Source organism: Columba livia, chromosome 2 (genome assembly GCF_036013475.1).
Source record: "Columba livia isolate bColLiv1 breed racing homer chromosome 2, bColLiv1.pat.W.v2, whole genome shotgun sequence".
In the NCBI taxonomy this organism is placed as follows: Eukaryota; Metazoa; Chordata; class Aves; order Columbiformes; family Columbidae; genus Columba; species Columba livia.
Window position 1 is genome coordinate 137,727,077 of NC_088603.1, and position 12,464 is coordinate 137,739,540.

At 42.0% G+C, this 12,464-nt stretch overlaps 1 protein-coding gene across 6 annotated transcripts in view; it reads left to right on the top strand.

The window, feature by feature from the left end:
• Nucleotides 1-603: 603 nt before the first annotated feature.
• DPY19L4 (dpy-19 like 4) overlaps nt 604-12,464 on the top strand; it is a 41,691-nt gene continuing 29,830 nt past the window's right edge. The window contains exons 1-8 of one of the 6 annotated variants that reach the window (XM_065054016.1): nt 604-888; nt 4,187-4,294; nt 5,136-5,260; nt 5,888-5,978; nt 8,428-8,549; nt 9,428-9,573; nt 11,391-11,514; nt 12,069-12,203. In XM_065054016.1, coding sequence (XP_064910088.1) covers nt 753-888; nt 4,187-4,294; nt 5,136-5,260; nt 5,888-5,978; nt 8,428-8,549; nt 9,428-9,573; nt 11,391-11,514; nt 12,069-12,203 — 987 coding nt within the window. In that variant the 5' untranslated portion in view covers nt 604-752. Of the gene's footprint in view, nt 889-976; nt 1,168-4,186; nt 4,295-5,135; nt 5,261-5,887; nt 5,979-8,427; nt 8,550-9,427; nt 9,574-11,390; nt 11,515-12,068; nt 12,204-12,464 lie in introns of those variants that run through there. The other 5 variants (XM_065054012.1, XM_065054018.1, XM_065054013.1 and 2 more) reach the window with 5 other exon arrangements.

The window sequence follows — 12,464 nt, forward strand, 5'->3', positions numbered from 1 at the left end:
TGGCACCCTCAAAGTAAAGAAGTTTCTCCTCATATTCAGATGGAACCATCTATGCTCCAGTCTGTGCCTGTTGGCCCTCATCCTATCGTTGGGCACCACTGAAAGTGAGTGTGGTCCCATCCTCTTGACACCCACCCTTGAGATATTTATAAACATTGATGAGATCACCCCTCAGCCTTCTCTTCTCCAGGCTGAACAGACCCAAGTATCTCAGTTTTCCTCATAAGAAAGATGTTCCAGATCCCTGATCATCTTCATAGCCCTTTGCTGGACTCCCTCCAGTAATTCCTTGTCCTTCTGAAAATGGGAAGCCCAGAAACGGACACAGTACTCCAGATGCGGTCTCGCCAGGGCAGAGTAGAGGAGGAAATCCTCCCTCAACCTGCTGGTCACAATCTTGCTAATGCACCCCAGGTACCGTTGGCCTTCTTAGCCACAAGGGAACATTGTTGACTCATGAGCACCCTTCCTCCTGGGCTGGGTCCTGCACCACCTGTCTTGACCTTCTCTCTGCACAGCAAGTTTGAGCAAGGGTTGGAGGTCCTCCCCAGCCCTCCCTGCCGGCTGCAGGGCCCTCCCCTCTCCGCCCCGCCGGAAGCGCGGCCGGCCGGCTGTGCCTCGGTACGCCTCGGCTGCGCTCCGGCCTCCCCTGCTTGCTCTGCCGTCACAGTTCCGCGGGAGAAGGCGCCCGACGGCGGGAACAACAACGGGCGGCAGGAAGTGAGGGGCCGCTGCGCTCCGCTCGCCGTGTTATGCGAGAGCGCTCCCGCCCCCGGGGCCGACGAGAGGCGGGCAGCGGCGGGAGCGCGGGCAGGGCGGTGTCGCCGCGGAGAGAGCGGCGGGGGGGCACGGCGGCGGGCAGCGGCCGCAGGCTGGCGATGGAGGAAGGTGAGGGGGCGGCGGCGCGTGTGTCACCCTGATCCCCCTCCGCCGCGGCTGCCCCGTCCCGCGCCCGGCGGGACTGTGTGAGGGGGCGCGAGCCCAACGGCCGCCTCGGCCGGGCCGCCGCCGCCTCAGGCCGCGGAGCCGGGGGGCGGGCAGGGAGGTCGCTGTGGCCCGGCCGACGCCTGCCCTGCCGGGCTGGGGCCGCTTCCCCTGGCGCAGGTCGGCAGTGCGGCTGGCGGGTTTCTGTCCGTTCCGCGCCGGGACAGTGCCGCAGGTGCGAAGGTAAAACCCCCGCCGGCAGGACACGGCGCTGGTCCCGCCGCTGCTGCGGCTGGTGGCGGAGCAGGCTCAGTCCTGACCGACCCCTCCTCGGCGGCCCCTCGGGCTCCTTGACGAGGCCGCTTCCCCGCCCCGGGCAGCCCGTCGCTTGCAGCACCGAGCGGGAGGAGACTGGGCGGGTAGGAACCCAGAAAGTTGGGGTGTTTCCCTTCCCTCGCCCGGCATCGCCCCTGTGCTGAGCGCCCCCGGGCCTTTTTCTTTGGCAGCCCTTCTTTTCCTAGTTTGTATGTTTTAGTCTGTCTCCTCTCTCACTTTTAGCCTCTCACACACAATTATTCCTCTCCAGGTCTCTTTTGTGCTAAATCCCCTTTGTAGGGACTAGGAGATGGCATGTAGTTCTCTCAGGGAAATTAGCAGAATCATATCTGTAAGTGGGCACCCACAGAAATGCAAGAGCGCTTCTCTGAAGAACACAAACACATGCATTACTGTCCCATGGCATATTCCAGCCTCCCAACTGTTCTCCGCTGTTCTGAGCTGGACATGGTTTCTGTGTATTTAATAGTCTTTGGTTAATTGACCTCCACAAATGTGTCCATCTTCTCTTGATTCTATGTAAACACTTTGTTTACAGAACATTCCAGTAGGAGTGGTCTACATGAAGGTGACATGTGATGAACTGTTCCTTTTAGCCTGACTCACTGGGTCTGTTTGATAACTTCTTGTTCCAGTTGTAGAAAAGAAAGTGAATCACTGCTCTCTGTCCAGCCTGTCTGTAGACTTCACCAGCTTGTAGACCTCTGACATGTTCCTGTTGGTAATCCTCTTTTCCAGACTGAGGCATGCTCAACTTGCTTCTTTGTTCCTTGTATGGGAACCATTGCACACCTTTGGTCATCCTCATGGCCCTTCTCTGAATATTTCCCAGCTCTGTCTTATCCTTCTTTATATGAGGGGACAAGAATTGCAGACAGTGCTCAATTTGCAGGGGAAAAATGGATTAATATAGTGGCACACAGAAGTGGTGAGTTACGCTTTTCTGCAACAGGTACACAAAAATAAGTGGAATGCATGTTGTCTGAACAAGAGTTGAAAAAAATGCACCAGGACCTTAAAGGAAACTAGAAAGCAATCTCAGATGAAAAATTGTGTGCTGAATAGAGAGGTATTAGAGGCTGTGTCATTAGTTCAAAATCCTAGATTATTTTTAGTTGTCACCTTGTTTGACTTTCGTTTCACCCAATATAAAGGATTCACCAAAGTAGAAACAGCATTTTTCTTGATTGAGGGAGCTGCAAATGAAACAGAGGTAGCATACTTGGATCTTTCTTTGTTATTGCTTTGAGGGGAGGAATCTGTTGAGCAGTCTTCAAAACCAAGGTGAAGATAATTTGCTGACTGAGACATAGTTGTTTCACAATTAGAATTTTAAATTGTTCCTTCTTTGGGAGTTTTCTATTACTGCTGCTAATTCTAGACTTTATAAGTGTGTTAAACTTCTACTGTGGCTCACTTATCTGGCAGAAAAATGAAATAAATGCCTTTTCCTTCAGGGTTCTCACTGCTGTTGCTTTGGTCATAACTAGAATGACAAGGGCAGACAGTTGTCTTTCCAAGCACATATCTGTCTATTCTGGTGATCTAGATTATTTTATCCCTCCATTTTATTTTGTGTGGTACAAATGATTTTAAATTGCAGAGCACTTGGTGTTTGTGTTGCTGATTAACTTCATATACATGACATAAAGAGATACTGATGTATATTTCATGGATTGACATAATGATAAATGTGATACTGAACACCCTAAAACCTTCTTTTTTTAATATCTTTCTGATTCTTGTCTCCTTTAACAAGGTAGGTGTTTTTTGTTCATCCCATGAAAAATGTTATGATTGAGATCCTGGTTTGCTCAGAATAATTTATAAATTGATTTGAAAATCCTATTAAAACACAAATACAGGTGTTCTGATACAGGCATACACCACTTTTATTTATTTAACTATCTCTAGTTTCTAACTTTTAAATCTAATAGTGGCAAGTTAAAAGTAGACTGATTTAGGCTTGAAGTAATGTACAACCAGAGTAATTAAAAGCTGCTTTGTGGGATGTGAAGATTGACACTTCAAGTTTGAAGTTCAATGGCTTTATGAAAGAGCTGAATAAATCAGTGGCTACAAAATTTCAAACCATGTTGTGTAGCAGTTCAAACCAGAGAGCTAAAATTTCTGGAGTGTGAGTTCCAGTTGTACCTTTTCATCACACTTCTAAAATGACATAGATGTTGTGGGATGTCATCTTTAATATAGTAATCATAACAGACTTTTTGCAATGAGTCTTTTTGTGTGGAGACTTGCACTCTGAACTAGCCTGGCTACCTTTCTGGCTGTAAAAGAAATGGACCAAGGCTTAGAACTGCTGTTGTTTGTTACAGAAAACTTAACAGAAACCAAAGAAGCACTGGAGCAATCTATGTGGCCTAGCAGAATGAGCTTTTTAATTATATGTTCGATTAAAAATTAATAAATCTGCAAGTTCCAGTACAGCTGGCAGGAAGAAAAAAGTGACGTTATATTTACTTTATAAAAGCTTTCACCATATGGATAACAGGCAGCTTAATTTAAAATAATGTGCCTAGTACACTACTGTACTATAGCAATGTAAAACCAGGATGAGAGTTGAATGAAATTGGCACCAGTTTCTCACAGTGTCGGTATCAGCTAAACTACTGCTTTACTTCATTTGTGCAATACATTCACCGTGGAATAAATCAGCTTCTAGTTTGGGTTCTGGGTAATCCCAGATTATGGTGTCAAGAAAAAATCTATTGGATTTTCTAAGGAATTGATTTCTACATTGTTATTTTAGTTATGCATACGACTTTAATTGAGTCTTTTTGTCAAATATATTTGCTGTGGGGCTGATACAGTAGCAATAACTGGTTGTTTGCTGCTGCTGTGTGGATTTCTCAGAGTGCAGTTTTAGGTATTGTGTTGCAGTAACTTAAAAAAGAAATGTCTTCAGGGGCAGCAGACCTGCGACAGAGAAAGAATCAAAACTGCACAGAATCTGACAAAATGGCTCCAGAGGAGAGAAACAAAGAAAACTCAAAGCTGGGAAGATCGCCAAAATGTAAGCCAACCTATGATATTTTTTCATTATTTTTTTACATTTTATGGGAAGATACTCGTAGTGCGGTAATTTGCAACAGATTTATGTTGAATTAGGTCTCTGAATATTTCAAGAAAAAACAGGCATGCACATTACAATTCTTTGATAATGACATTTTGTGTATTGTAGATTGAAATGGTAGTCCTGAATTGTTTCAGGTTGGGGGGGAGGGGAAGGGGAAGAGGCAAAGGGGTTAAGAATCTTAGTGTTGTTACTATTTGAGTTCAAATATATATTTTAATTGTGCCTGGAATGATCTTTCAGTTGAGAAGCTGAAAATCCTTACAGCTTTTTAAGAAACAAAACTAAAACTAGATGTAATTTTAGGCAAGTGCTCACTATGCTACCAAAACCTTTTATGCTGAAAGTGCATGCTAACTTGAGAAAGCTGCAGGTGAAGTAGACACCGATTGAAAGAGTTTTGTAAAACTGGGACTAGTTCCTTATATTTGAAAACAGAATAGAGGATAGAATGTCTCAGTGTTAGAGTTTGCTCTGTTTATTTGGAAGGCACGTTTCCTTCTTGGAATTCATTTGAAAATGAAGCTTACTAGAATGGAGAGAAATTTGGAGTACAGTGTGTATTTTGTCTGAGAGTCCTACAAAGCAGTGGTAAAATCTGGGAAAGGAAACTGCAGAACAGGAACACCAAAACAATTCTCGATGTGTCTGTACTGATGACAGTGTGATAATTCTGATGCCAGTAAACTTATTTGCTGTTCAGAAGTGAGTCATATTTAAGGCATACTGTTTGTTTCTAAGCCCTGTGGACTATTTTAGCTTTTTCACTGTTCCTTTTCAGATATATTAATTCAACGTTTTGCGAAACTTTTCTTTGGCTGTGTTGCAGCAGTCACTAGTGGAATGATGTATGCTGTGTACCTCTCAACATATCATGAACGGAAATTCTGGTTTTCCAGCAGGCAGGTAAAGAAAAAGACTAAACTACTGAAACAAAAGCTGAATTGTGTCCTTGAAATCAAAGCTCATCCATGTCAGGTTAGAACTACTTGCTTGTGGAATCCCATGTCATTCTACTCAGGCCTCTGTCTTTGATATAGTCTCTTTTTTATTTTTTTTTTTTTTTTAGTGTAATTTCTACTGACAGTAATCTTGTTATGCCTTGTATGTTTCTCCATGTCATCCTTTATCATTGAAAGACTTTTCTAAAATCTAGAGAAAAAACTGAAGCATACTGGGGTTGCATAAGTTAAACAACAGCAATGTATGGGTGTTCTTTGTTTTTTAAGAATTGTATTGTTTAGTGAAGTATGGAAAGCTGAATGAAATTCAGGTTTATGAATATGAAAGAATCCTGTGGAGCTTGTGCTGAATTCTGAGCATGTTTGCTAAGTTATATGGAGTATTACATACCTGACAGAGGTGAAGATTAATGTTTTGTGGAATACTTTGAAGATGTACAGTGGAATCATAACTGTGTGCTGTATTACAAAAGCAGTCTATCTGAAATATATAGTCTCTGTGGAAAAGTATTGCAGGAGGTGAATATATATATATATATATATATTTTTTTTTTTTTTTTCCCCCCCCTAGGAACTTGAACGAGAAATTACATTTCAGGGCGACAGCGCCATTTATTACTCATTCTATAAAGAACTGCTAAAGGCTCCTTCCTTTGAAAGAGGTACAAAACCCATTTATTCTATTAACCTTGAAAAGTCCTATTCCATTTGGAGACAGTAAAAAACTCCTGCAGACCAGAAAGACTGATTTTATACTCTTATGTAGGTATATCAGTCAGATTAATTAAAAACTGCACACTGTCCTAACTTTTCAGTGCCTTTTGAAAAACAATAGGTTCCAGTATAGGTTGGGAAATTACATATTAGAGAGCAGTGTAGGGAAAAGGGACCTGGGGGTCCTGGTGGACAACAGGATGACCATGAGCCAGCACTGTGCCCTTGTGGCCAGGAAGGCCAGTGGCATCCTGGGGTGTATTACAAGGGGGGTGGTTAGTAGATCGAGAGAGGTCCTCCTTCCCCTCTACTCCACCCTGGTGAGACCACATCTGGAATATTGTGTCCAGTTCTGGGCCCCTCAGTTCCAGAAGGACAGGGAACTGCTGGAGAGAGTCCAGCGTAGGGTAACAAAGATGATTAAGGGAGTGGAGCACCTCCCTTATAAGGAAAGGCTGAGGGAGCTGGGTCTCTTTAGTTTGGAGAAGAGGAGACTGAGGGGTGACCTTATTAATGTTTATAAATATATAAAGGGTGAGTGCCGTGAGGATGGAGCCAGGCTCTTCTCGGTGGCACGCAATGATAGGACAAGGGGTAATGGGATCAAGCTGGAACACAATAGATTCCACTTAAATTTGAGAAAAAACTTCTTCATGGTGAGGGTGACAGAGCGCTGCCCAGGGAGATTGTGGAGTCTCCTTCTCTGGAGACATTCAAAACCCACCTGGATATGTTCCTGTGCAACCTCACCTAGGCGTTCCTGCTCCAGCAGGGGGATTGGACTAGATGATCTTTTGAGGTCCCTTCCAATCCCAAACATACAGTGATACTGTGATATGTAATTATCCTCTATTCCACCGGGTTGCCTTTGATCCATACTCTGGAATATGATTAATATTCCTCTCATATTGCCCCATATGGAAGCTATTGTAGGATTTTCCTCTGCTACATAGTAGATTTTCTCTCATGTAAGCGTAATATATGTTTAATTTGGGAATGGGGGATGGAAATTGCTGTTTTTCATCCTCTGTCAGAAGATGGAACAGTTTCTGTCAAGAGCTGATCTTGATCCCACCCTTGCCAAAGGTTTTTACTCCTGTTAGCTGTGATGAATAGGTGTTTATGAGCACTGAGTGATGGGGACAGAAACCAAAGGGAAGGAGAACAAACTAGGTGGCAGTGGTCTGTCCTCCCTTTGTGGGCTGGCTCTTTATTCTACCCTGCCTCTGGAGCTCTCTGACCCTGGGTCCCTGGACCAGCAGAAAAGTAAAGCAATGAAAAGAAGACAGAACACCTTTGTGCTGGTGTAGTGAGTTCAGAAGGGCACCCGGGCTGGCATGGGGAAAACACAAGAAGTCCAGGAGAGAAGATGGGGTGAACAGCCCTGTCTTGCAGCAATCATTGAATTACATCAGTCATCTCATGAAACCTCATCCAAAGCCAGTTAAACTTTGTAGGTGTAGTTTTGTTGGTTGAGGAGTTTTGCAGCTGATGTGTAGCTTGTCAGCAACATATAATAGGTCTTTACTAAAGTTAGTTCCTCATTATCTCTGGGGAGATTACCTGTGCTGTGAATAGATGGACTGCCACATTCAGGTATGCCGCCTCTGCAAACAGGTAGACTTGTGTCTATTAGGTATGATGAGGGCACCCAGATTTCAAAGGTGTATCATAGCTGTGCTGAACCCAGTTATAAGTCCTTCAAGACTTGGTTTAGCCTGCAGAGAACCAGCTGCAGACCACACACCAAGATATGCTCAGAGCTGGAAATGGTTATCTTGTTTGGCTGTTCCATTGTTGTTGGAATTTTTGTTCTTTTTTTCCTCCCCTCTCTAATTTGGATTATTTTTCCTCTTTATTGTCTTAAGTAACAGCAAGTCTTCAATTACATTTCAGAATGATGTATCCTTCAAGTATGCCAGCTTCAGTTTCATCTCAATCCAATACAAAGGCGTATTGTGTTGAGTAATTCTTAGAAGTCTCAGAAACACAAGGCTGAAAAGGGTGATGAGGCCATCACATCCGACCTCTTTGTGGAGACAGGTTTAATACACCCTGCTCATCCTGTTAGACCTTTGTCTCATTTCTTAAGAACCTCCTGTGAAGGTCATCTGTAGGTAGCTGGTTCCAGGGCTGCATCAGTATGTTACTGAAAAGACACTGCTTCAGCTGGTTAGTTTTGGGCCTTCTTTTTATAGACGAGATCAAAAAATGGTAATAACTCTGTTGCTAAATCAGTAGGGCGGAATGGCATCTGGCACAGAAATTTCTCCTTCCTTTCAAATTAGGAATGAAGAATCAGTCAGTAGCTTTAATGATCAAATCTCCCTACACTTTCACGTCATTTAAGAACAGCAACAGTAAGTGATTCCAGGATTATTTTTTTTTTATCTATAGGTGTTTATGAGTTGACACACAACAATAAGACAATATCGCTGAAGACAATAAATGCAGTCCAGCAAATGACTTTGTACCCTGAGTTGATTGCCAGTGTTTTATATCAAGCGTCTGGTAGCGAAGTATGTGCATTTCTCCTACTTTCTGTGCTTTGGTTATGATTGTGTATGTGAGTGTGTGTATGAGACTTCCTGTGCTGTATACAACAAATACATGCAATTTTTGTTGACTGAATTCAGCTAAGGCTCTCACCAGGTCCAGGTTCTTCTCAATTCTGATCAGTGTCTGGTGTAGGATTTTGGGAGTTTATATGCACTAAACTTTTCTGTCTGTTATTCTTTATTTCTACAAATGGATTAGAAATGTGGAGAATGTCTGTGCTATTTGTTAAAAACAGGGAAGTTAGCTCCTTCGGAGTACAGAAGTCTCTTGTAGTACTAGCTCTCTCTACTCATTCTCATATAGATAAATGGGCAAGACATTTTTGTACATAAACCTTTTGTCTCTTTCAGCTCTACTCAGGCTTTGTTATGCTTATGCTGCATACTTGTGTCCTCTTTCATTTATCTTTCTTTTTTTTTTTTTTTTAATTTACTATTTATTTATTCTCTGTATGCTTCTGTGTGTTTGGAACCATTTTTTGCCACATCTTTACTTTTCCAAGTTCCTTCTCTACATAGCTTCTTCCAGTAGTCCTGTGAACTTTGTATCTCACTATAGTATAGATCTATTAAATCTGACACATACAATGTTCGTGCTAAAGCAAATACAAAAATCATGGCACTAGAAAGCTGTGCTCTTAACTGTGCTCTTAACGCACACTGCTTTGTTTTCCCTGAGCTCAAAATAAAAGCATGCTCAATACTTTAACAGGGGCTGTCTCTTACCTGTTTGCAAAGCACCTAGCACACTGTTAGCAGGATGCAAATAGTAAATAGTAATCATTTCCAGCTTCAGCTCAGTTGCTGCTATGTCTCTTCGTTTTTATTTGTAATTTCAGGAAGTTATTGAACCAGTGTATTTCTACATTGGTATAGTTTTTGGACTGCAGGGAATTTATGTGACTGCATTGTTTGTAACCAGTTGGGTTATGAGTGGGACTTGGCTGGCAGGAATGCTGACTGTAGCATGGTTCATTATTAACAGGTAAGAAAACCATCTTTTTACAATCTAGTTTGTCAATAAGGCATTTTAAAATATTAGAGTGGATTGAAATGCTTTCTGTTAAACTTTGTGTTCTCATTGTGAGGGTAAGCTCTTATGCCAAATACAAAACATTTCCCAGAGATGCACTGATTCTCAGGATGCTTTTATTAATGGAAAGGCCTCCTGTTGTCCAAACCAGCCCAGCTGCCAGTTGAACTGATTTTGTGTATGTGTGTGAATATAAGAGTATTTTCACACCATTCCGTTTTGCAAAATCGTTCCTCAGAAGGTTTTGGTTTTGTGCTGGTGGAGAATGAAAACAAATTTCTGAAGTTGCTGTAAAACAGAATTGCTGTCTGTGGTCAGCTGTAAATACTGTGATGGTTGTTCTGTCGCTTAGAAGGAAATGACCATGTGCGTTTTTCTTGTAAAGAGTCTTTGATACTTTTTTTAATCTGCTTTTTGTAGTGGGTTTTTGTGCACAATGGAATCTTCTTCAATGATTCCCATCTAAATATTTTTTTTATTTAAAAACATTTCACTTGCAAGAAAATGTCCCTTCACTTTATGAAACACTGGAATAATAGGGACCCTCCTTTGGGCAATGAGATTTGTGTTCAGGTTCCTAGTTTGTCACCAAGTAGCTCTGGGGCTTTCTATGAACTTGAGAACACTTGAAAGAAAAGAACTGTGGAGAAGCAAAATGTTAGAGATGTACCTTTAAAGCTGAGCTGTTGGGAAGCGTCTTTTAGGAGTGCGAAGTCGTTGTGACAGAATCTGTGATTAGTAGCTAAAAATACTGTTCATCAAGCTGGTGTGGACAGTGGAAAGTAGGAAAAATGGTGAATTAATCTGTATTTCTTTTCAACAGCAAAGATTAAACAATGTTAACAAATTGAAAGGTCCAGTAGTTAAAAAGCTCCAAATACACCTCTGTAAGAGGCTTCAGAGGTAAAAATGAAAGGTGATGCTTTCAAATATCTAAATTATAAAGGAGCTTGAGGTTCATTTTCTAAAAGCGTAGTAGACACAAAGAAGACTATGCACTTCTGAAACTTACGCTTTGATCACATTTGAAAGTGTGACTTGTGCTTTTAAGTCACTTTAGCACTTTTTAAAACTTTCTCCTACAGCTCTAACTGTGCAGATACTGTCAAGTCATTCCATGAGAAGACCCTGCTGCTGTTTTGGCCCATGCTCCCCATCCATCTTTTATCTCTTGTTTTGCTGGGCAGAATTTTCCCTGTAGACAGAGTATCTGCTGGTGCTGCTGCTATGAGAGAGCACTACTTTGGATCCGAAGTATGTTGTGCTCGACTGCCTAAATCACTTATTTAAAACATATTGTATGAGAACTGGAAGGAGTTTCTTCTCACACCTGTGAGCTGATTTTCATTGTAATGTAGAAAGCTGCTCTTATGGCAGTGTTCCCCTGCCTGTGAGACCGAGTAGTGCTGCTCTCAGCCAAAGAAGGCTCTGTTGTCAGTGCAGGTTGGCAGAAGCAGCATGTGATGTGTCCAGTGTTGTTGTAGTGGGTCAGAAAAGGCTGGAGGCAGATGCTGTTTGGCTTCACTCCTATAAAAGTCACCTAGTAAGCAGACCTGCTGAATAAATGAGTAAAGATTGGACCTTCTGTGCTGATATTAAATTTATGACTTGTATCAGCAGCAAAATTGTCTCACTGTTACTTTACACATAATAGAGGAATAGTTTCCTTGCAAGGCAACACTGATAACTAGAAGTGACATTTAGGCTTTCCTTGATATTTTTGTTCCATAAATCTTTTAATAATTTTGTTTGTCTGTACTTTATTCTAGGACAGATACAACAAGAATTGATTACTCCATACCATCAAGGGAAAATTGGGCTTTGCCATATTTTGCATGTCAAGTAGCAGCTCTCACAGGCTATTTAAAAAAAACCCTAAATTGTTCTGCTGAGGTAAAGCAAAATTAATTTCTTAATAAAGAGTTGCTGGTAGAACTGTGCTCTAGAGTAGTTACCTCTGTCACTATTGCCCTACTAGGCAGAAAACAGTAGGTGTTTCATTTTTTTCTCAAAACAAGCCACTTGGATGTCACCTAGGCCTGTGCACTTTTTGCTTGGCAACTTGTGCCCTGCCCTGTTATGCTCTCATGACGGTTCAGAGATAACAGTGTTCTAATTAGATGTGTACTGTCTTTTTAAAATAAACTGATGCAGAATTTTTCTTGCCATATAAACTATTTGTTGCTCTTCCTGTTGCTTACAGAAGATGGTGGTAACTTCCTTTCCCTGATTGGCTTTTCTTCTGATTGGCTTTAAATGTTTTTGGAGGTTTCAGTAATTGCTTTGTTCCATCTGAGAACATTTTAAATATGACTGAAGTCAGTATTTTAATTATTTCCTAAAAAATAATTAATTTCCATAGTTTCTGTTTTGATGACCTGTCAGTTACTTAGTGACAGAGATACATAGGTATGAAATTAATGCGTTTGTTTGTTTGTTTTCTCTAGAAGTTTTGTTACCTTTTGGTGAGTGCTTCAACATATACCTTCATGATGATGTGGGAATACAGTCATTATCTCCTGTTTGTCCAGGCTGTTTCTCTTTTTCTACTAGACAGCTTTGCCCTGGCACAGACAGAGAAGGTATTGGAACTCTTCAACCTACTGATAGTTGGGGATTTAAATACAGCCTCAGAGATGCCTGGCATAACTGGGCAGGAGCTCCAAAGGGCGCAGACTGAGCGATGACTTGAATGTCTTGCAGCTTGGGTCCAGCTGAGGTGCATGTCATGTCCATCGGAAGAACAACACAGCTTTAAACTCACTCTCTTTTGGACTACTGTGTTTGGGACAGCTTTCGTAGCAAAAGGGTCAGAAGCTAAATAAAGCTTCTGAGACCTGAAA